Source organism: Musca vetustissima, unplaced genomic scaffold, assembly GCF_032173495.1.
Source record: "Musca vetustissima isolate MV318-11 ecotype Yass unplaced genomic scaffold, APGP_CSIRO_Mvet_v1 utg31628, whole genome shotgun sequence".
NCBI classification, from domain to species: domain Eukaryota; kingdom Metazoa; phylum Arthropoda; class Insecta; order Diptera; family Muscidae; genus Musca; species Musca vetustissima.
In genome coordinates, this window is record NW_026873805.1 from 19388 (window position 1) to 45706 (window position 26319).

The 26319-nt window shown below is 33.5% G+C and overlaps 2 protein-coding genes across 2 annotated transcripts; both read left to right on the forward strand.

The window, feature by feature from the left end:
- Window positions 1–510: 510 nt before the first annotated feature.
- LOC133328291 (C3 and PZP-like alpha-2-macroglobulin domain-containing protein 8) lies at window positions 511–1561 on the forward strand (the record flags this gene model as incomplete). The annotated part of the gene is made up of 2 exons (XM_061536862.1): window positions 511–917; window positions 1120–1561. Coding segments are annotated over 2 exons (849 nt in total), but the record flags the coding sequence as incomplete, so codon positions are not given.
- Window positions 1562–6667: 5106 nt separating this feature from the next.
- On the forward strand, window positions 6668–25801 carry LOC133328322 (centromere-associated protein E). Its single transcript, XM_061536893.1, has 13 exons — window positions 6668–6747; window positions 8925–9066; window positions 9141–9643; window positions 9701–9782; window positions 9853–9962; window positions 10154–10351; window positions 10431–12540; window positions 12880–16373; window positions 19386–19481; window positions 19564–19883; window positions 21192–21291; window positions 22166–22477; window positions 23903–25801. The coding sequence occupies exons 1-13, from the start codon at window positions 6709–6711 to the stop codon at window positions 25799–25801; spliced, it is 9405 nt and encodes a 3134-aa protein (XP_061392877.1). The 5' UTR covers window positions 6668–6708.
- The last annotated feature ends 518 nt before the right edge of the window (window positions 25802–26319 follow it).

Here is a 26319-nt window from a genome sequence, read left to right on the forward strand (position 1 = left end):
AGAGAAAAAAATCTATTAGCTGGGCAATTGTAATTATTAAGTTGACGATTTTATCGAGCACGTAGTAAATATTAAAAAAAAATCACATTAGTATTTCTTTCATAGTCTTTATATGTATGTATTTGTTCAACTAGTTCCACTTCCAAGAGTGTATATGTAAAATGAATATTAAAACTGATACTTTTTTGGGCTAGAGTATAAAATGAATCATTTTAGAAAATTGCACTCAATTCCGAAATTATCAAGCTTTTCGATTTCATTGCAGCTTGAGATATTTAATTTAAATGTGAACATTTGTTTATTAGTAGGTGGTTATAGTATGTATGTTACCTCGAGGTATTGATAATCTCGACTGTGGTGACCCATGAAGAATAGCCTTTTAAAAATTCTCCTTTTTGTGGTTAAAAAATATATATATTTTTTTTTTAAAATTGTCGTACCCAATGAAAATATTTTTTGAAATTTTTTTTTAATCAATTTTTATTTTGTTTCCCTTTTTCTCCCCTTTTCGCAGTCAACACCCCCGATAAATTGGAATATCAATTCTTCCCAGCCAATAATTATGTGTTCACATTTAAGATACGTGCACCCAATGATGCCCATTTGGCGCTGACGGCCCAACCAGCCGAAAGTTTTCCCATGTATGAGGTATTCATTGGTGGCTGGGGCAATACTAAGTCGGTGATTCGTCAAAATCGCCAAAAACCCGATGTGGTTGAAGTTCCCACGCCCGGCATCTTGAATACCAATGAATATCGTGGTTTTTGGATACGTTGGTATGACCAGACAATTACTGTGGGCCGTGAGGGTGAAGCTGCTGCATTTATGACATATCATGATCCACATATGTTCCCCATACAATATGTTGGTATTTGCACCGGTTGGGGTGCCTCCGGTTCGTGGACTTTCGAAGGTAAGTTAAATCGAGGAATTTAATTTCAAATGGCAGAATAATCTATTTTATTTTTAATTATTTTTAGCAGAACCCAATCCTACGGCTCCCTCTATGACCATGCAGAATACACCAACAATGCAGAATTTTAATCCCGCACCCGGTTTCAATCCAGCTGCCATGGGTTATGCCATGCCTCCCATGGATGCTGGAGCGGCGACCATGAGTTATCCCAGCGGTCCCTCATCCGAATCATGGATACCAGCCGCCAATGGCGTTGTGCCACCCAATGCCGTATCGGGTGGCATTGATGGCAGCGATAATTTATATATTGCTCGTGCCCGTCATGGCAGTGATTTAATCCCCGGCAAATTACATCCATCTCATGGCTGTTGCTATGTACCCTATGGCGGCGTGGAGCATAGCCATAAGGAATATGAAGTTTTGTGCAATAGCTATGGTCGTTGGGTACCCTGGAATGGTAGCATGCCACCAACAGCTGTAGTTGGTGGTCAAACTGCAGAAGGTGAACCTCTGTATATTGGTCGGGCTCAACATGGCGGTACTACAACGGTGGGCAAGGTACAACTATCACATGGTAGCTGTTATATACCCTATGGTGGTGAGGAGATGGGTTTCAAAGAATTCGAAATTTATGTTTCACAATAAGGCATGAAGCGTTTCGATATTTGACTATTCACTAAGAATCTCTAAAGGAATATTGTTTTATAAAATCTCATAAATATTTAGTGTAACCATTGTATTTTTTGAAATAATAAAGTATTTTAGTGGAATCTGTATTGAATTTCATTTAAATTCGATTTTAATTGTTTCAATATTTGAAGTCATTGTTGGATTAATTATAAATATGAGAGGAGCGCCATCTATTAGTACATAGTAATGACAATTAAATCTGGTTTCTAATCACATACACGAACCATGTGATGGAAATGTGAAATCACAATGGTGTCTAAATTGATTACATGGAAAATGTGTATTCACAATAGCCGTTAAATTGATTAACCCATTGTTTTCCTTCAGTAAACATTTTGTTCGGCCCATTCATTTGGTAATTCTGGAAAATGAAACAGATTTCTCAAGTCAATAATTTCTCAATAATTTTTTTGATTAACCTACGCGTTGAAAAAAAGCTTCTTTAAACCAGTAAGGAAAGTAGTAAAGTCGGACTGGGCCGACTATATGATACCCTTCACCACTTTGGGGATATTCTACATATGTATCTTTACAGATGTCGTATTTTCGAAGGATGCGATCTTTATATATAAGTAAACCGACTAAAATCAATCCTTACACATGCCATTCTGCAATCTATTCAATACTTTGTAAATAGACTTTAAGCAAACTTTACGCACGGTATTTGGTATGCTTCACTGTTTAAAATGTAATATCAATCAAGCATCCATTGATTTTTTGGTTTACAATCAACATGAATAGGTCGAAATTATATATGGAAACTATGCTATATCTAAAACTGAACCGATTTCAATGAAACTTGCCCGAGACCATTTACTTAAAATCGAACGGAAGTATATATAGGAGCTATATGTAAATCTGAACCAATTTCAAGAAAAGTTGACACACGAAGGGTTATAGTCATTTTGTACAAAATTGTGTGCGGATCGGCCAATCTTTGGTTCTTTCGTGCTATATCTAAATCTGAACCGGTTTTCACGAAACTTACCCAAATTCAGTACTCTATGCCAAATTTCGTGCAAATCTAAAGATATATAGGGACTTTGGAGACCCATTTACCTTAAATCGAACGAAATTTTATATGGGATCTATATATAAATCTGACCCGATTTTCTCGAAACTTGGCACACATCATTCTTGACCTAATTTAGTAATTTATGCCAAATTTCGTGCAAATCGAATTATATATAGGGGCTTTGGTGCCCCATTTACCTTAAATGGGACGAAAATATATATGGGAGCTATATCTAAATCTGAGCCGATTTCCACGAAACCTAGCACACATCATTCTGGACATAATTCAGTACTCTATGCCAAATTTCATGCAAATCGAAAGATATAGAGGGACTTTGATGCCCCATTTACCTTAAATCGGACGAAAACATATATGAGAGCTATATCTAAATCTGAACCGATTTTTCCCAATTTCAATAGGGTTCGTCCTTGGGCCAAATAAGTGACGTGTGCCCAATTTCAACCAAATCGGATCATAAATGCGACCTGTACTTTGTTTACAATTTAACATCTACAGACGGACGGACGGACATGCATAAATCGACTCAGAAAGTGATTCTATGCATATTCTCAAAAGGAACCATGTACCACAGTGTGGTGAAGGGTATAAAAATCAACACTTATTTTTATTATTGAACCGGACCATTCCAAAATTCTTAAGTCTAAATTATCTGATTGTAGGTTTATAATCTAAATAATAAATACCAAGTTACAGACATTATACAAGACATATTACAGACACTTCTAGAAACTGACGAAACAATGATCTATATTGAAAATGTTCTGGGAAGAAATTTTTTGTGCAACTCGAATTTTGGAATTTCATAAAATCGTATTTGGGACAGGAGATTCCGTAGGGACCATATCAAAAAACGGACCTATATCGAAAATTTTCTGAAAAACTATTTATCAAATGCCAAGCATGCGGTTAAAAAAAACTGCTAAAACAAAATTTTCCGAAAATAAAGAGTTTTCATCTATATGGATATGTGTCAAATCTTGGACCCATCGTGTCTGCAAAGCATTTTTGTTGTAAAAGGCGCCTAAATCTTTAAAATTCCGATAAAGAGTCCTGGAGTTTACATAGAGACTATGTGGAGTTTCTGTCATGGACTTTAGATTGCAAAACGGGGCTAAACTCTTTAAAATATGAAAAATATCGCTGTACGGTTATAACCCATGTGGGACAAAATATAATCGCTTCGGCCCTTTTAATATTTTTTTAAAAAATTCGCGCTTCCGTCCTTTAATTATTTGTTCTTTTTATAAAATCCACGTTTGAGCCCTTTACATATTCCTTAAAAAATCCAAGCTTCAGTCTTTTAAATATTCTTTAAAAATCCAAGCTAGAGCCCTTTAAATACTCGTTAAAAAATCCACGTTTTTTAAGTAATCCTCGCTACAGTCCATTTAATTTTTTTTTAAGAAATCCTCGCTTCAGTCCTTTAATTATTCTTTAAAATATACACGCGTCAGTCCTTTAAAAAATCTACGTTTGCGGCCTTTAAATATTCTTTAAAAAATCTACGTCTGAGCCCTTTTAAATATTCTTTGAAAAATCTACGTTTGAGCCCTTTAAATATTCTTTAAAAAATCCAAGCTTGAGCCTTTTTAAATATTCTTTAAAAAATCCACGCTTAAGCCCTTCAAATATTCTTTAAAAAAATCTACGCTTGAGCCTTTTTAAATATTCTTTAAAAAAATCCATGCTTCAATCCATAAAATATTCTTTAAAAAAACTACGCTTGAGCCCTTTAAATATTCTTTAAAAAATCCACGCTTGAACCCTTTTTAAATATTCTTTAAAAAACCCCATGCTTGAACTCTTTTGAAATATTCTTTACAAAATCCAAGCTTGAGCCTTTTTAAATATTCTTTAAAAATCCAAGCATGAGCCCTTTTTAAATATTCTCTAAAAAAATTCAGAAAATTCATTTTAAAATGTTCTTTTAAAATTTCCACGATATCATAAACTTTTAAATATTCTTTAGAAATCCAAGCATGAGCCCTTTAAATATTCTTTAAAAAATCCAATATTCAGTCCTTTAAATATTCTTTAAAAAATCCACGCTTGTGACCTTTGAATATTCTGTAAAAAAACACGATTGAGCCCTTTAAATCTTCTTTAAAACTCCACGCTTCAGTTCTTCAAATAGTCTTTAAAAATCTACTTTTATTGCTCAAATGTTTAAAAATCCTCGCTTATTGCTGTAGTAGTTCCTCAAAATATTCAATAAAAAATTCAGGCTTATTACTATTTCAGTTCCTCTAAAATATTATTTTTTACCCTGATAGCCCCTTATAAAATATTCTTTAAACATTCCACTCTTATATCTCAGATAGTAACTGAATAAATATTCTTAAAAAACGATGTTATAGCTCTGATAATATCTAAACTAAATTCACGCTTATTAATCTTAAGGGGGAAACACATACGAGGATTCAGGCCTGGCATGTTATGTTGGCTTTGTATGAAATGTATATTTATAAAGAAATATCAGAGTAAAACTTGAAATTAAAATAAGTCAACGTAACATGCCAATCCTGAAGTCCTCTAATGTGTTTGCCCCTTTACAGCATATCAAAATATATTTTTAAAAAATTCAAGCTTATATGTCATTCTGATGGTCCACAAATATATTTTTAAAAAATCCACACCATTAACTCGCCATAAAAATATTTTTTTTACAAATTCATAGTTATTGCTCAGATAGTACCTCCAAAAATATTGTCTAAAATAATTCACGCTTATAGCTCAGATAAACAATAAAAATAATACGCTTTTAGCATATATAGTCCCGCAGATATTGGATAAAAATTCTTGAAAAATCTGCTCTTATTATATATTCTTATTTACTTATCCACGCCTATAACTCTTCCGGACCCTCAAAAATATGATTATAAAATCCACTCTCTAATCATAAATTATGTGTCAATTATTATTATTAATTTTTAAAAATAATATTATTTTTATTCCCTTAAATCACTTTTAAAATATATATATTTTTTCCATCGAGCATTCTATCCAAAATATGAACAAAAATTCACAAGAAAATATTTAAAATAAGCAGATGTTAAATATGTCAACCTTGCCTATGAGATTTAAATTAATATGACCCTTTCTACCTAAATACGCTATAAAAATGTGGAAATTAAAAATATTTCCCGCACTTAAATGTGCCACATTAAATATTTCCATGAATTTTGCAATAAAATTCGAACTAAAATTAATCCTAACCTCAATTTAGTTATTTCGCTGCATGCAATGCCTACCTACTCGGTGTGTGTGTGTGTGTGCAACGAATACCGATTACTTGTGTTGGTGTGGCAACACTGCCACTGACAGGTAGTAAACAGTAAACATGGCGCGATGTGTCAAATGTCAATATAGTAATTTAAAAAATTCTAACGGCAGTTGATATTTACCTCGAGAGACGAACACACAACGCTGGGAAGATAGAAGAAAGAAGAGTGAAAAGAAGAAAGAGTGAATTTTCATTGTTTACATTACAATTTCGGCGCGAGGATAAAGACCAACAACAAATATATTCAGTTTATTTTTGTCTTAACAATTATTATTATTGCACATTAAAAATTGACATGTAAATACGAACAGAAATTAATAGTGCGAGAGAAAAAATCAAAACAATAACGTCAGCCGCCAGTGGAGAGACATTTGCACAAACAAACCAACAGATTGCAAAGATCATCATCACCATTGGCCCTTATAAAAATAGAAATACAAATAGTTTTGCAGCAGCTGGAGCAGAAGCAACGCAGAAACGCTGCACCACTATTTTCCATAAAAAATAGAGTGAGAGAGACGCCCTTTCTGGATAGTATATAAAAATAAGACCAACAAACTACTACCACCACCACCAATGTGTGCATAGACAAAAAACGGAGAAATAGAGAAGTACATTTTCTTCTTCTTCCTTGGAGGTAAAATTCAATTTCTCCAAAGGAATTTTTTTAAGCGTGGATTTTCAATTCCTTTTAAAGGAATTTCTATTTAATTTTGGTGTGCCTAGCTGCTGGGAGAAATCATTAAAGGACAACACAAAATACAGGACAACAAAACAAACAAAATGGATATGCGCAGCTGGAAAAAAGTACTGTTGCAATGGGTAAGTCAAATACAGATTCAAACATCGTCATACAGTACGGGGATAATACAACAACAATTGAAGTTCACTTTTTTCAAAACGCATGTTTTTTCTGTTTTGTAAAAGCGACAGCAACAACAACAAAGCAACACGATTAGTGGACAACAAAGGTGGTAAAAGATGTACTTTCCATGTCCGTAGCCTGTTGGGTTGTGTGCACACATTATGTGTGTGCGTGTGTGTGCCAACAAAAGGACGACCGGTGTTTTGGAATTGTTTGTGTGACGACATCACAATGTTGTAATTGTTGTTGTTGGTTGTCTAGTTTTGTAATTATTTACTTTTTGATTAGAATACAATTCGAAAGAGGATAAGCAATGTGGTTTCCTGATATTCAACCGCATGCATATAGTATTTGAATTTAGACAGGATGGCTAATGGGTATCCTTTCATATATTTACATCGAAATAAATTATAAGATATGATTGAATTTTGCCTGCAGAGAATAAGAAAATCGACTGAAGAAGTTCTTATCGAATTCACTCCACCATAATTTGGAGTTTACATTGTTATACTCACCATTATGAGGTGGAGTGTATAATGTGTCCTTTCAACACCTCCAAATATTGGTCGTAGACGTTATAAAGTGAATATAACCTGAACCATAATAAAATTCTAGGTGATTTCGTTATGTCCAATTTCTCTGTTGAAAATCCGATAGAGATAGTAATATTTAAGGGAGAACTTCAAAATTTTGCAACTATTCCTAGGATCTTTGATATTGTGTAGCCCTCCAAATTTCGGATATTTTTTTCTTTATTTGGAAATTGTGAGTACTCATTCTCTCTTTTTTTTAAAAAAATATTAATTTCGGTCCATTTTTTGTACAGCCCTAAAAACTAAACCACAAATTTTTGGTACTATATTGAGAATTTTGTAACTCATTTTTTTTTCTTTTGGGTTATTATTGTTTGGAAACTAATCCTACAATTAATTATCAATACCGGTCTATGTTTAGATATAGCTCCTATATAATGATACCGACCAATTTTCGATATTTTGAGGATGTTGAAAACTTTCTATACCTGTTTTGGCTGTATTCAAATATTTGGGAGTATATTTGGACGGAAAAATCTTCCCAATTTTTGAAAATTTTAGTATTCCAGGTGAATTTTTACAAAGCGTGAAATCTTCCTACCATAAATTATGAGTATAGGTCCATTTTTAGATTTAGTTCCCATACGTTATGCACAAATTTTCGGAATTTGAATATTTTGGATACGTTTTTCAACCGAATTGTCTCTAATTTTTTGAATGTCCCGTCCAATTTTTAATATCATATTTTTCAAACGAAGACGTTCAGTATTCATGATTGGCAAACAAATTTTTTACAGAACATGTAATCCCCGCTCAAATGTTCTCACCGAGCTTTACAGCTTTGCTTTTTCTTGTCTGCAATTTGTTAATTCGTTTTTACAGGGGGTAATAATCCATTTGGAAATCCTGTATTGTCATAGCTACCGAATTATTTAAGGTATTTTTTGGATGCCTTAAATTTTTAGCCGGTTTGAAATATTACGCCGTTTTTAATTTTTTAACAAATTTCCTAAAGGTGTAGAGTTTTTAAAAATATTTTCGTTATAGTAGACTTTTTTCAAAATAGTTTCAAAAGCGTAGTTTTTTGTTATTATTTTCGAATTCTTAGATTTTTAAATATATATTCGGTAGCGTAGATTTTTTTTTTTTTAATTTTTTCGAAAGAAAAATATTTTTATTTATAGATTTTTGGAGCACGTACCGAACTTAACGATGTTTTCATTTTTTTATTGTATTTAAAATTTCCCCTTTTTACATTTTTTAATAACGATTTTTTAAATATGGTAGATTTTTTTTTTAATTTTCCAAAAAAAATCGATTTTTAAAAAATGTGTTTCTGAGCACTTAACAGAAGCCAGAATTTGTTTTTAAATATTTTTTCAGATCCCACCAGAACATTTTTCTTTTTTCATATCAATTCGTAGTTATTGTTCCTCATATGAAATGTTTTTTAAGGATTGATTTTATATCATTGTAGGGAAATAGTTATTTTAAACATCAGAGATTTTTTTGAAGAACTCTCGAATCCAATATGCTTTAAATATTTTTTTCAAATTGTTTAAAAATATATCTCATCATTATTTTCTTTTCCCATTTAACAGGTCACTGAATGTGGTTTTATGGAACGCAATTATTTCAATATCGAACAATCCGATATTGATGCATTCTATCACAATTTCAGTTTACAACATCCAAGGACAGCCAACAATGACAAATGTAAAAAGATCAGTGATTTTCTAAAAGGTATGTTATTAATCAATCTGCTTCTTTATATAAAAAATTATCAAAAATCGAATTTCCTTTCTGTTTTTTTCCAGAATTCTATCCCAAATTTGAAGTCCATCTTGATGATGAAAATTGTTTAAGTTCATCGGATTACATCTATTTGTATTCGTTATTTTTGCATTTCTGTTGTGTTAAACATCCACAGACTGTATTTCATGAAATATGTCAACGTTTGCCTGAATTTGCCCAACAATGTATTGCATCGTTTTTTAAGGAGCTGCTTGAAACAGAACCAATCACAAAGGAAGCATTACGCCATGCCATTGCTGAGGTAGTGACAACACATGTTTCACCACCACGTCTCAATGATTCCATATCGAGTAATCAATCCGCCCTGAGTATTTTGGGCGGAATTGGAGCTGGAGGTGTTGGTGGTGCTGCTAGCATCAGTAGTAGTATAACGTCACCTAGTTTTAGTCGTTGTGATTCACCATTGAAGACGCCAAAACGCTGCGCCGGACCGCAACGCATATCACCAACGACACCTAAATCATATTTGCTCGAAGAGCGACAACGTGAATTGTATAATTTAAGGGTAAGGCGATTTATTTTGTTAATTTATTTCAATAATTAAACGAATTTCAATTTTTAGGCCCAGCTTGAAACGGAACGTTATGAGAAGGGCCTCTTAGAGGTACAAATCAAACAAAATGAGGATAAAATCCTTAAATTAAGTAAGTATGATGAAATATGTTATAGTTGTTTTAATTAGTAAGATTTTCTTTTTGTTTTTTTTTTCCGTAGATCAAGATCATAAAAAATTACAACATCAAATCCAAGATTTGAAAAATGACATTTTATTAAAAACTAGTGATGGCACTAATGCTTCCAATCGTGAAGGTCATGTAGAACAGGTATGTGGCAAACAAGTAATATTATTGAATGTATAAGAATTGGTGTTGGCAATCTAAATTTCTGACTTATATATTTTGTACATTCAAAATTCTTTAGTGTGGATTAGAATATTTTGTTGGGATTTTTCTAAACTAATGCTAAAATGTCACTTTAAAATTCTGGGAAATTTTAATCCTTATCCTTATTTTAGATCCACAAACGTTTACTCAAGGAAATGACATTGAAAGAAAATGAAATCATAAAACTCAATGATGTGGTTGGTAAACTGCGCGAGGAAAAAGCCTTAGTTCAGGAAAAACTAAGCTATGCCCAAAAACAGATTGCCATATGCATGAATCGTATAAAAGAGTTGGATTATAAGGTCGACGAATTGAGTGATACCATTGAGGTAAGTTGTAAATGGTCAAAATGTTTTCTTGATTTAATAGTAATATAATCCTGTTTTCTTATTTATTTCATATCTAAAGAAAAGAGATGGAACCATTAAATATTTAACCGATAGTAAACTAGAATTAGAACAATACATTGCTGAATATCGTTCGGCAAATATGCATAGCGATTTGAATGGTTCTATGGAATGTTTTGATTCTTCATTTGCTCGCAATATTGGCAATACAAATGCCTCTAGCAATGTTAGTAGCCCGGAAAATCTTGGAGCTTCGGTCATTGATATCCAGCTCAGGGAAAAGGAACATGAAAATTCCAAATTAAAAGAAGAACTGGAATTGGTTAAGGATGAGCACAAACGTTTGGCCAAAAGTCTACAAGATTTGGCCGAAAAGCAGGCTAAAGAATTTGATATTGTCTGGGAACATCACAGTGAGCTTGCTGATGAATCACAACCTGACGTAGATTCCATACTAAGTGATCCTCTTGAACAATTTAGTTTGTTTACCAGTTGTATGGAAAAAATTAGCAGCTTCCATAAAATAGAGAAAAATAAAATCCAGGAATTGGAAGAGGAAGGTAAAAAATTACAAAACGAAAATGCCGATTTAACATTGAAATTAGAGTCATTAAACCAAGAGGTTATGGAATTAAAAACCAATGTCACCGAGGTCCAGAAAAACAATGAACAATTGTTAAAGGACAAGGAAATGTTGGTGGACTCGGAACGTAAACAACAAATGGAATTGGAACAGTTGATGACACAAAAACAACAACTCTCCACTGAGTTACAAGAAGTAATAGCCAGCAAAAATTTACTTGATGAAGATCTAGCGAAAACTAAACAAGAAACCGAAGATATGAAAAAGAAAACTGCAGCTATGCAAGAGGATTTCATGAAAAAATCCCAAGAGTTTGAATTACAAATCCAGGAGCTTTTGCAGCAATTGAATAAACAAAATGAAGAATTGAAAAATCAGCAATTAACTGAAACATCTTTGAAAGTCAATTACGAACAACTTGTTATTGAAAATGAAGAACTTAAAAATAAATCACACAATGCTGATAAACATCTCAGCGAAATGAAACATGATTTGGAGGAAAAACAACAAGAAATATCAAAATTGGCTGAGAAAATTTCTCAATTCTCAGAGAAAAATTCCGAATTGGAAAAGAAAATCAATGCTTTGCTGGACGAATGTGAAAAAGAGAAGCTTGCTTATAAATCGGGTCGAGATGAAATTAAATCATTGGAACAACAATTGGAGACCTTGCAAAAGGAGAAAGATATTGAAATTTCCAACTTAGAAAAGGAAATGGATGTATTGAAGGAGAGAAATGCAAATATTGAAAATGATTTCGATAATCTACAAAAGCACCATGAAGAGAAGTTGCAATTGTGTCAGGAGGACAATGAAAAGTTGCAAAACCAAATTATTGTCCTTCAACAGGAACGTGAAGAAGAGAAATCGGTATTGGAAACTAAACAAAAAGAAGAATTGCAGATTCTAGAAGAACAAGTGACGAGCTTGGAATTGGAAAAACAAGACTTGTTAAACAAAATTGAATTGCAGACAAATGAACAAATGGACAATGAAAACAAACACAAACAAGAAATTCAAACCTTGGAAGAACAAATTAAATCGTTGACTTGTGAAAAAGATAATTTAGAAAAGAATATTAGAGATATCTCCGGAAATTGTAAAGACCATGAACATATTATTGCCAAACTTAATGAAGAAAACCAACAAGAAAAGTTAGAGCAAGATGTTTTGAAAGAAAAACTGATTGTTTTGGAAACAACTCTTAACGATATGCAGAATAACACCATCCAGCTTAAAGAACAAATTGAGAATCTTAAAGAAGAGAAACTCAAACAACAATTGGACTTTGAGTCTCTGCAAACCCAACATCATGAAGAAGTCAAAACCTTGGGAGATAATTTTAATAAACTACAAATGGAAAAACAAAATGAAATACAGAATTTATTGAAGGAAATTTCTGTGCAAAAAGAAAAGTACGAAACTCTGGAGAAAGATCAACAACAAGCTGAGGCTATAAAACTCCAACAACAAGAAAATCTTATGAAAATGGAAACTAAGCTTCAAGAACTACACAGTTCCTTAAATGAAACTAAAGATGAATTGTTGCACTCCCAACAAAACCACAAGGAAATGGAAAAATTAACAAGTAATTTGTCAACGATTATTAACAACACTCTCAAATTGTTTAACATTACACCCAACAATGAGAATTCATTGGAAAATATTTGCAATTTGGAACAAGAAATTAAAAAATTACTACAACAAAATAATGAACTGAGATCCAAGGTAAATAATCAAGGATCGTCACAAATCGATACCACCCATAGGCTACAACAATTGGAACAACAACTCAATGAAAAGAATCAAGAACTTGAAAAACATGCCAAAGAACTTGACTCACTGCGTGAACAAACCGAGGAATATGAAACGAAATTCGTCCTCCTTCGTGATCAACAAAATAAATTTGTTGAAAAAATCCAACAAGATATGGATAAAAAAGAAAAAGACTTCAACCAACAGCTAGAGCAAGCAACGCAGGAATATGAAGCCTCTTTGGAACGTATTCGTCATGAATTGACATTGGAAAAGGAACATTATGAAACCAAAGAAAAGGAATTGTTGATGGTAATTGGCCAACACAATGATGTGAAAAAACAACTTATCGAAAAAGAATCTGAAATTACCAAACTTATGGCCACCCTGGAGGCACTCCAAGAACAAAATCAAAAATTGAAGTTATACGAAACGCGAGTTAGTGAATGTTCCATGGAAAATAATAAGCTGCAAGAAGAAATTGATAGCTTTAAACATGAAGTACATCAAAATGCTCTACGCCTGGTGGAAGCCGATAAAGCACTTAATGAATTATTGGATTTGACCAAGGAACATGAAAGCAACAAACAACAGATTCTCAAACTTCAAAGTGAACTAAAAGAAAAACAAAACACTTTAGATTCACAACTGGAGGTACAGGAAGATTTGGAACAACAAGTTAAGCAACAAAGTGAAGCCATTTCTAAACTGTCGGAGACCTTAAAGAAAATTGAAAACCTAAAGGAAAACTTGGATCAACAACTGCATAAGGAACAAGAAGAAAAAACTCTTTTGTTAGAGTCCTTGGAAAAATCCACAGACCAATTGAAATCTTTGCAGGAGGAACAACAGCAACAAAAATCTTCATGGGAAGAAAAATTCATAGATCTCAAACAACAAATGGATGAGCTAACATTGCAAAACACCAAACTGCAAGGTGATTTGGTGGAGCGTGATGCTGAGTTACGCATGAGTTTGGAAGATCATGAACAAGAGCGAGATAGCTTCCATGAAGAATTGTCGCAAGTGAAACAAAAACTCCAGCTGGCAAATGAACAATTGGAACAATTTGATATGTCGCTAATGGAAATACTGGCCATTATGGAAAATAATTTCAATTTGAAACGTGATTTCGAAATGCAATCCTCCATCAAGAATACATTTAATGTTCGTGCTGGCGATGATAAGGAACAGAAAATCAATCAACTAAGAGGCAATCTTAATATTATCTTCCACCTGGACCAACAGCAACGTACAGAGCACAATGAAACCCTCAATGCTTTGAAATCAATTGAAAAATCCAATGTTGCTTTGCAAACAACAATTGCCAAACATGAAAAGAATCTACAAGAACTAAGAGAACAATTGGAAAATGAAGAACAAATTGCCGAAAAGAGAATGTCTCATGAAGTCAAACGACTTGAAGAGGATCTTCACAATTTGGAACAAATCAATGAACGTTTGACCAATGGTAATTTTGAATTACAAGAAACCATTGGCCAACAAGAGAAGGATTTGGAACAAGCCAAAGCTGCTATTCAAAAACTCGAACAAGAAAAACAAAACCTTCAATCGAATGTTAACGACAAATCTCAACAAATTGAAAAATTGCAACAACAAGAACAGTCACTACAACAACAGCTCAAAGACAAATCACAGCAAATCGAAAAGGTTCTGGAAACATCCAAACTTCTTGAACAACAAATTGAAGAAAAGTCCCAGAAGCTACAGAGTCTTAACAAAGAATATCAAGATCTGAAGGACACAACACTAAAACAGCAACAACAATTAATTGAGGAGCTACAAGAGCAATTGTCTTCTCTGCAAGCAGAACAATTGAAACTCAATGATAAAGTGAAACAATTGCACAACACAAACGATGCCCTAGAGACCGAGGTTTCAAACAAAACTAAAGAACTTCTAACGCTCAATAACAAATCCGATGAACTTTTGCAATCTCTACAAAATGTCGAACAACAATTGCAATTGACCACCAAAAAACTCGATGAAACCGAAGCTTTGAAATTGAACAGTGAAAGTAATTATCAACAAATTCAATCCGAAGCTCAACAATTGAAACGAGATATGGATTTCCTTAAGGCTCAACAACAATCGGCCGTTGAAGAAAATCAACGTCTCAACAATGAAATTGAAAGCCTCAAGCAGGACAAACAACATTTGCGTGAGGAAATCCGAGATACCAAAACAGATCTTCAGAGAGCCAATGATAATGTTACCCAGCTAATACAGCAAATTGCCTCCATACGCATGGAAAAGGAGTCTGTTGTGGAAGAAAACACCTTGATGCGTAAGCAGTTGGAGGAGAGTGGTAAACATCATTCATCTTCTGAAAATAAACTGAAATCAATTATCGAAAAATCCCAGGAGTGCGAACGCAAACTGTTGACCACCGAAAATGAGTTGAAATCCACCAAGGCCTCTTTGGAGAAATGTGAATTGAGCAATCAAAAACTAAGCACAGAAAATGCCAAGCTAAAGGATTCTCAAGAATCTTCAACAAAGCGCATTGAAAAATTGGCCCTCAAACTGGGTGATTCCCAAGCTAAGAGTACCAAACTTGAAAGAGATAATGAAAAGTTGAGTAAAGCCTTGGAAGCTCACAGCACCACTGTTGAAGCTTTGCAGAAGGAAAAGGATGTCTTGCAAAATGAAGCTAAGGCCCTCAAAGAACGTCTCTCCAGAGCTGAACGTGCCCATGAACAATTGGCTGCCAAGGTACAAAATCTTGAATTGCTTAACAGTCAACTGCAAGAAACCAAACAAAAGCTGGAAGCCTCCGAAGTTGATGGTAAATCCAAACTCAATAAAATGGATAAAATGCGTATCTCAAATGAAGAAAAAATACGCAAACTGGCCAACTCCCTCAACAATGCAGAGAATACCAATGTTAAATTGAATTTGGAAATTGGTTCTCTAAATTCACAATTGCAAAAGCTAAAGGCCCTTAACAACCAGGAACAGGTGCAAGATCTAACACACAAATTGGAACTGGCTCAACATCAATGCCAGCAGCTGGAAGACTTAAATGAGAAACTGCAGCAAGAAGTTGATCATCTGAAAGAGGATAAAACCAATCTCACCGATCAGCTATCCAAACTCACCCTGACTCTACAAATTACACGTAACGAATTAGAAGAAATTCGTTCCGAGCTGTTAGTTATACGTGATGAAAAATCTCGTGTTATCGTTGAACATGAAACATCCACTTTAAAACTAAGAGATTTGGAAACGCAAAATGATAATCTCCTGCATGAACGTAAAAATCTTGTGACCACATTGGAATCACGTATTGCCTCGCTGGAAGAACAATTATCGACAAAATGTAAAGAAGTAGATAATTTGCAACATGAAATACAAACATTACGTGAAAGTTCGGAAACCAATTCATCGTTGTTGTTACAACAACACAGCGCTGTCAATCATTCGGAATTGGAACAATTGCGTGAAAGATTGTCCACAGCCGATGATGCGCTGCAAAAGGAACAACAAATTGTTGCCCAATTACGTTTGGATAATCAAATTTTACATACGAAATATCAAGAATCGAAGCAGCGTGTCTTGGATGCTACAAAGAATAGTGAGGAACGCATTAAGGAAAATCGTTTAGAATTGGAAGGCAAATTAGAGAAAATGAAAAATAAAATGGTAAGTGTTTTACGATTTTTCTTTTTCAATTTTTATTTGATTGTTGTTTTGTTTTAATAGTTGTTTTTCATATTCCGTTCATTGTTTTTGTCCCTTAAACAAATATCCTACATATACTTACATTTTATGTATATCACTACATACACTATACACAAGGGCATCACACTGTATGTTTTATTTATTTTTTCCTTTTGATTTCATATTTTGTTGTTGTTGTTGTGTTTTTTAATTAAATGTCTATTCGTCAGTGTTTATATGTTTTTGTGTTGCATGATGGTATTAGATTTCTTGTTCCTCAATATTTTGTATTAAAAATGGCCAATGAGGTTTCCAGAATCAAATTTTAATATAATTGAGGTGTGTTCTCAAGATAACCACTAGGTCCGCAAATAATATTATCTTAGGTAATTTTAAAATTTTTTTCTCAATGATACACTATATTTTTCTCTATGATACAAGATTTTGTATGCGATACTCATTCGAGAAATATAGGCCCCAGTGGAACAGAGACCAAAAATCTATATTTATACTGTGGAACAACAGAATATGTCTTCGTGCATACGTTTGTAACAGGCAAAAGGAAATGAGATAGACATATGGTTCCTTTTGAGAATATGCATAGAATCACTATCTAAGTCGATTTATGCAGGTCCGTCCGTAGGTTAGTCTGTCCATGTTAAATTGTAAATAAAGTACAGGTCGCATTTATAATCCGAATTGGATGAAATTTGACACAGTTAATTTATTTGACCCAAAGGCGAACCCTATTGAAATTGAAATCGGTTCAAATTTACATATAGTTCCCATATATTATCGGCCGATTTAAGGTAAATGGTGCACCAAGTACCTATATACCTTTCGATATATAGGTACTTTGGGTGACGTTTGTTAAGTTTCGTGAAAATCGGCTCAGATTTAGATATACCTCCCATATATATTTTCGTCAGATTTTAGGAAAATAGTGCACCAAAGTCCCTATATATCCTTCGATTTGCATGAAATTTGGCATAGCGTTCTGAATTAAGTCTAGAACGATGTGTGTTAAATTTTGTGAAGATTGGTTCAGATTTAGATATAGTTCCCATATATATTTTCGTCCGATTTTACGTAAAGAAAAAAATATAGGGACTATATCTTTCGATTTGCACGCAATTTGGCATAGCGTATTGAATTAAGTCTAGAATGATGTGTGTAAAGTTTCGTGAAAATCGGCTCAGATTTACATATAGCTCCCATATATATTTTCGTCCGATTTTATGTAAATGGCGGACGAAGGCTCCTATATATCCTTCGTTTTGCATGAAATTTGGCATAGTGTACTGAATTAAATCTAGAATGATGGGTGTAAATTTTCATGAAAATCGGTTCAAATTTATATATAGCCATTTATATGTTCGTCCGATTTAGTGTAAATGGTTCGCCAAAGTCCCTATATATCTTTCGATTTGCACGAAATTTTGCACAGCGTGCTGAATTAGATCTGGAGTCATGTCTGCCAAGTTTCGTGAAAATCGGTTCAGATTTAGATATAGCTCCCATATATATTTTCGTCCGATTTAATGTAAATGGTGTACCAAAGTCCCTGAAAATCATTTGATTTGCACGAATTTTTGCATAACGTACTGAAATAAGTCTAGAATGATGTGTGCTAATTTTCGTGAAAATCGGTTCAGATTTCGATATAGCTTCTATATATATTATATTTTGGATTCTGATTTAGAAGAAATTATCCATATTAAAAATTATTCTATATCGGCTCACCTTTAGTTAAAGACTTCCGATCTCCATGCGAATTTGGCTTAGAAAATCTTTTTGAAATGTTTCTGTACTGATCCTCCTCCTTGATATATCCCCTATAATATCTAACAGAACTCAAGTTACATTTCGGCAATTTTTTAAACAACTAAGAAACTAAATTAAAAAACATGTCATGCAACGCCATTTTCTTTTCTTACATTGCTTTTACCCCACCCAAACTTCAAAAAATAATTCAGTTTTTTTTTCATAACACCCCCCTTATATCACACAGAACACTTGCATCCTTAATTCTAAATCATTTTATTTTTTGTAATGTATTTAAAAAAATTGTTTGATTTTAAAATTCGTTTTTTTCTCTCTCTCTCTCTTCTCTTACTTAAAGTTTGAATTTGAAACTGCAACAACGTCGTTATCAACAACAAGTGTTGGTGGATGTAAGCTGCATTGGAAAAATCGCGTACATCCATGTTTTCGATATTTCTTTGTTGTGGTTTTCTGTCAAATTATTTTAATTGGAATTCTAAATTATTTTTTAAACAAAAACGATTTAGAGTTAATATTCAAAAGCAATAGACCAGCAGTGTTTTGATAAAATAGAGAAAAAATTAAATCTAAACCCCACAATATGGGAATAATTAGATTAGAGAATTCTAGTTATGGAAGAAAAGGCTGTGCCTTTTTCCACACACACACACACAAACACAATGCTAGTGTGTAGAATAGTATTAATAATAGTATATTGTTATTTAAAATACTTTATTCTATACATTTTTAAATGCATGCCAAATAATATTGACATATTTACTTCACTTTGTGCAAAAATTACTTTACAGAAATTTTGTAAAAAAAAATGTAAATAAATTAATTATTATATTTTTGTAGCATAAAATATCGAAAATTGTGCATTTATATGTTTACTGTGATGTCCTTGTGTTCTGTCTGTGATATTAAAATATGTTTCGGCGGGTTAAGGTCATATAACAAATTTTGATTTATCTCCTTAAAAAAAACGAAAAAAACAAAATTTCAACTCAAAAGAAATTCCCCTACACTTGCGATCTTGTTCCCTTATTTTCATTACTTGCAATTTCTTATTTGTTCTTTTCTTCCCCATTCTTATACATGTATTTTTATTATTTTATTTGTTGTACACCATCAAAACCTGTCTGGCTTTTTTGCGTTTCATTCCAAAAAATAAAATTAAAAATCCAAACCACACCCTCTTCAATATTGAACCAATCCAACCAACAATAGAAAACTCTATATACGGAAGAAATAACGAAAATGAAAACGAAACAGGAACGTGAAGTGGCCAATATTAAATCGGAAATGGAGGTTTTGAAAGCCCAGGTATGTATTTAAAATTCAATAATATATAATCCATAACAATTCAAATATAATTTTATTTTCCTCTTCTTTTTTGTTATCACAGAACTCCAAATACGAAGAACACACCCGCAAACTTTCCAATCAAATTGTTCGTTTAAATGACAATATTCTCGAGTATCAAAAAGAAAATACCATTTTATCGACGAAATTAAAACATCTTTTGGAACATCATGAAAGTGAAAAATTCAAACGTCCCAATTCTATTCATGTCTCAACAATATCTTCATCCACGGGTTCAACGGGTGCCTCGAATACCGGCACCAATTTGGCCATGGAAGATGAAGAAGGTGAAGTTTTTAATAATACCTATTTGACAGATTTGAAGACAGGTCGCATGTCGGAGTTTATGAGCAGAGAAGTTTGGTAAGTTGATATAATTTTTGTAACGCATTTTTAGTTCTAAAAGAATGAGGATTTTTTTGCGTAGAAAAATTTAGGTCCTCAGAGCATGAAAACATTTTTATGGAGAAAAATTATTTGTTGGTGTTTTAAAAACAATTGGTTTTGTATGGTCAAAGAATATGTTTTTCTATAGAAAATATTCAATTTAATTGTCTTCATTTAAAATTTTTAAATCCTACGGCAAAATATTCAGAGACCCAAAATAAAATATTATATTTTTGATCCTATGATAGAGCTTTACAATTTGATCGGACATTTGTACTACTCCTTGGTTGTTTGGTATTTGAAAAATGAGATATATTGGTCGAAGTTTGGTTATACCCGCCATTTAACGCTACCCTTAATATTCGAAAGTTTTTGCAAATGGTTTTAATCGAATTGACTCTAATTAGATATTTTGGGCTCTCATTGAAGGCAAATCTTCCTTCCAAAAATCATCAATATCGGTCCACGGTCTAAAATCATGAATATCAATACACCTAAATTTTCGGTAATCGGAGGATTTCATACACTATTTTATCCGAATGATCTTCAGTTTACAATTTTAGTTTAACATTGGTTGGCAAATATTTCTAAAAAAATGTTCAGTATAAGTCCACGTTAGGGCATAGCCCACATTTTCGTTATTTTGTGGGGTTGAGTCTTATTTTCATTTCAAACAGAATGGACTGTAATTTGGGATACGTGGTTCTTGCAGAGTGAAGTTGTATTTTCCCAACAAGTGTATATAGGTCCATGTTTTGACATAGTCCCAATAAAAAGGTTCCTCATTTGCGGTATTTTTACGTTTTTTGTCGTATTTTCCCATCGAAGTGATTATAATTCGAAGATACATCTATACTTAGCTGGCTTGGGACAGAACTTTCGTTCCTTAAGCCGAGCCTAAAAAAGATTTCCAGGCGCGTCGTTCTTTTGCGCAGTTTTCCCAATTTGAAAGAACATATTTGGCAATGTTGTCTTCCACTTGGTGTTTCCATCTTATTATTAATAAAGAACCATATTTTGATAATGATCTCGACCTATTTTTTTCTTGTTTCTGTAGAAAAAATCCTTGCGTCTTAGAACACATTGCTTCCATCGAAAACAATAATTAGACCCTATGCATTGATTTTTTGTACAGAAAAAATGCTTCTTTTTTAAGCCGTATTTTCTCATCGAAGTGATTATAATTCGAAGATCTATATAAAAACAAAAATCCACAGGAGTTATTTTTTTATATATTTTTGTAATCGCTTTTATAATTTTTATCCATCATCTTTCTTTTTGCAGCACCGAAGAACTTAAATATCGCAATTCACTGTTACCACCGCATCTAAGAAGTTCGTATGCCGCCCAATATGATAGTGAAATTGCCGAAGATGAATTAAAAGTAAGCAATCTAACACATCCCGATTTAATTAGTAATTTAACAAATATCACCCATAATAATTACACAACACCATCACCACCACCTCTATCACTGACATCGTCGTCGTCATCGGCATCATCATCAACGCCATGTACATTGTTGCATGATGATGTTGATGGTGATAACTTGTGCAAGCATCACCACCACCATTTGGTACCCCAGAACACAGCGTCTAAACATATTTTACATACATCACAGCTGAGCAATATTAGTTCCATTGCTCCGTCGTCGTCGACAAGCAGCAGCTGCACACCAAAAACCATTAAGACATTGCATTCCACGCCCATGATAAAAAAGAAAATGCATCCAAATATTTCTAGAATTATAAATCGTTTAAATTAAACTTTTGTGTTATATCCAATCAAAATTCAAAGACTCTTATATATGTTATATATGTAATCTCCCCATCCCCCAAACAACATTCACATCTTCCTTCTCTAGACAATTTTGTTTGTAAAACAAAAACAAAAAAATGCAAATTTTACATTTGATTCTAAATAAACAAATATTTGAAATTGTGAATAGTAATAAAAAAATAAGATAAATAATTCAAATCAATATTTTTGTTTGTTTACAAATTCAAAACAAAAATCGTCGCAATATTTATTATTTGTATTAATGTTTGTCCCCCTAAATGTGTTGCAATTGTCTTTTTGTTTGTGTTTGTGTTGGTGTTATTATTATTATTATTAGATTGATGTAAAATATATGTGTTTGTGTGTATTTTGATAATTATGTGGTGTCGGTTTACTAATATTTCCCTTTTTCAGCAAATTATCTTTACAAATGTATAAATCATTAATTTTATTTGTATTTTTTTCTAATATTAATTTAGGATGGCCCCCATAGCTTTGATGATAGCATGAGCGCCTTGTTAAGCACCACTAATGGTGGTAATCGCAAAAAATGCACCGGTGTCACCCACTATAAACGTCCCGGTCCACCCACACCCAGTAAAAATGGCCGCCTCTCATTTGGTGGCTGCGGCAGTTCAGAACCTATGCGTGAAATCCTAAAGGAATCATTTGATAGTGCCAATTCTGGTGCTACTGGTACGGTATCATCGTCATCTGCCAAAACTCCAGCCCGTTTCAATTTCTTTGCATCACGTTTCAGCATGGGCAATGGAAAAGATGAGGTAAGTTTCGTATTTTTTTTATAATCATTATATTTACGTTTTTGTTGTTGTAGTATGTGTGTATAGGTATTAGGGAGAAATTTATGGTTTGTGTGAACTTGGAAAAAGTTAATACTTCGGAAGGATATACAATCATTGTCCTTTGATAATAATTATATATTACATAAATTTTAGGACTTCCTGAATTCAGTTTTTTCAATAAGGAAGTTCTTCTGTTGAAATTAAGAAATAGTTAGTCCTAACGAAAGATATTTTTATACCCTTCACCACACTGTGGTACAGGAAACTAGATAGACACATGGTTTCTTTTGAGAATATGGATAGAATCACTTTCTGAGTCGATTTATACATGTCCGTCCGTCTATCCGTCTGTTGGTGTTAAATTTTAAACAAAATATGGGTCGCATTTATGATTCGAATTGGATGAAATTTGGCATAGGTCACTTATTTGGCCCTAGGACGAACCCTATTGAAATTGGGAAAAATTGGTTCAGATTTAGATATAGATCCCATATATATTTTCGTCCGATTTAATGTAAACGGTCCCTATATATCTTTCGATTTGCACGAAACGTGGCACAGCATAACGATTTAGGTCTAGAATGATGTGTGTTAAGTTTCCTGAAAATAGGATCAGTTTTAGATATAGCTCTTATATATATTTTCGTCCGATTTCAGGTAAATGGTGTACCAAAGTCCCTATATATCTTTCGATTTGCACGAAATTTGGCACAGCGTCCGATTTAAGGTAAATGGTGCGCCAAAGTTCCTAAATATATTTCTATATGCACGAAGATTGGCATATTGGCTAGAATGATGTGTGCAAAGTTTCGTGAAAATAGGTTCAGATTTAGATATACCTTCCATACATATTGTCTGCCGATTTTAAAAATACGAAGTTTGTCCAATTTGCACAAGTCTGACCTTACTAATTTCCTTACTGGTGCTTTCTATAGAAAATAAATTCAATCCCCTTTCTATAGAAAATTTTTCACATAAATTTTTACTAGACCTACGATGTTTGGTATTGGACCTTTATTGTTCATTATTTTGGGGAATTTGGGCACGTTTTACCGCCGAATTGGCTGTGATTTTATATTTTGGATTCTCAAGTCTTCTTACCAAAAATTATCAATATTGGTTAGATTTCTAGGGTGGTCCCCTCTATAAGGTACGGCCCAAATTTCGATATTTGAGAAGTTTGGGTATATTTTTCAACCTAATTTGCTGAAAATTTATATTTTGGATTATCATCGGATAGAATAATCAGCTCAAAAATTTCTCTCAATTAATGTTTAATCAGTGCTTGTGTGTTCCCATTTGTTCCATTGTTCGTCCATCTGTCGCGTGTGTGTTCATTTGTGCGTGTTGTCCAAAGGTTGTATCAAAATCATTCTCAATTACAATTTTCTATTGTTATTTTGCATTCCAAAGAAACATCCCGTCCCGCCTAAAAAAGAAATTGTTATTAAGCAAACGAAACCAATCGCTGCCAAACCTCTTGCTACGGCAATACCGAAAAAACCTCCTCTCCAAACTACCGCCAAAGCGGCCATACCCAGACATTTATTGGGTGGTGTTGTATGTACATCAACACCGCGTAAGAGTAAAGTACATTATGATCAAAGACGTTTATTGGATCAGCTGTTGACATCCTCGCCATCACCCTCACCTTTGGCCGCCGCAATGGATAATAAACATTTGAAATTGAAGAAAAAACCGATAACACCTCCTGATGTTAGTTTTATAGAGACCCCCTTGAGTTCGTTAATGAAACCCAATGGAGGGGAGCCACCTAAGGCACCGACCCGGAAGCAAACAGCAGCTAAGCGCATTGAAGCTATTGCTGCAGGATTGAAAAATAAACGACGTAATTCGTCAATTTATGGCCGGCGTTTATCGAGACGTCTGCAGGAGATATGTACACCCACCAGCGGTGAGACAACTTCATCGGCTTTTTCGAATACACCCCAGGATTTAAAGAAACGCCGACAGACAATAAGTTCGGCTACAACCACCACATCGGGTGGTGTATCAAATGTCACAGTGGTTTTGCAAAAACGTTGCCTTAAGAAGAAACCACAAAAAGAGCGAAACGGAAGACCTTCCCTATGTCTCAAGAGCAATATATTTGCCAAGCAACATCGTACACCAAATAAGGGTGTGTTACACGATTTGAATAGATACAAGTCTCGTAGACAAAGATTTGATCGGTTCAATAGGGGCAGGGATGTAACACAACATGATTCAAGTGATGAGGAGGAGGAGGAGGACGTGAGGGAAGAAGAGGTGGAAATGAAATTTGTGCCCAAAAATATCACCTATGAAATAAAACCTTTTGGGAGCCTATATAAACCCCCAAAGTTGGGAGAAACTGTGGTCATTACAAAATTAGAAAAGGAGGACGATTTGGTGGGAGAACAGTTTGAAAATACCGCTGAAGATGAAGAATCATTTTTGTGTGCCTCCGAGGTATTTGATACCCAAGATGCTGTGGATTGGCAAGCAACAAATGACAGTGATCGTATTTGTCAATACAATAGCAGCAGTGATGAACCAGAGGAGGAGGAAGAAAATGAACATAAATTCCTAACAAATAATATCAAATGTGAAAGAAGAAGCATTGCAATGCAAAAGGAGTGTAAAAAGGAATTGGTTACTTCCCTGGATTTAGAAGAATTTGATCGTTATGTCAGCGATTTGGCTAAGGTTAAAAAAGAACCTGAATCCTATTCATCGGCCGGAAGTTCTCAACAATTTGAAAAGCTAGTTTTGGAAACCCAATCGAATGCACCCTTTGAAGTGAAACATATTAAATTTAATATCAGTGGTAATTCAACTACTCATCATCATGGTGGCAAGCACCAGCAGCAGTATACGTTTGCCAGTAATTCCACACAACACAGCAGCAACATTAGCAGTCCTCAGCATGATGATGATTTTATGTTACCCGAACATTGTGAGCTAATGGCCACAAAGGCATCACCCCATTATTCACCCACAAATCAACAGAATAATCCAGCAAATCTATCGCGTATTATTTATGGTGGTACGGTGATCTATAATCGCCGTTTGCCGAATATTAACACAACCTATGTACGAAAATCTTCCATTTATGTTAAGAACAAGAAAAGTAATGCCACCACCACCACCATGTCCGATTCAAATGCCGATGTCATTCTAATAACCAATCAAACAATAACGGCTGCAGATTTGGCACGCATGTGGAAGCAAATGGATAGTTCAGCCCGTTTGATAGTTAGTTTTGCCGCTTTGGCATCATTTACAACCGTTTTGGGTTTATTTTTGTCATTCTATTCGACAAAGCATTAAAGAATTCGATTCGATGTATTTCGGAAATTAAATATTTTTTGTCATCATTATTATTATTTATATATTTTTTTATATTTAATAAGAGAGTTCCTTATATTATCATTTAAAATATTTATGTATATCTACTATCTAAACATGAAGGAAATTTAGAAATATTGAAATATTTTCCAGAGGACCTTCGTTAAAAATAATCCATTTAATTTATAATTTTTTCACTTATACTTGTAATTTATGTAATTATTTCATATTTTTGTATTTTTAAAAGAGTATATTCATAGTTATTCGATGGAGAAGTAGAGAACCACCAACAAAAGAGAAATAAAACATTAAAATAAAATGTATTTCTTCTCTTTAGAAAGAATTCTGTGTCGGAGAAAAAAAACCCACTGGAGGAGGTATTTAGCATCAATGTTTTTTAATTGCCGCCTGAGAAACGTGTCAAAATTATTGTCATTGGGTGATTGTATCAGCTGATAATTTAGGAAGAATTTAGGAAAGGGCTATGTTAAGTTGTGTTT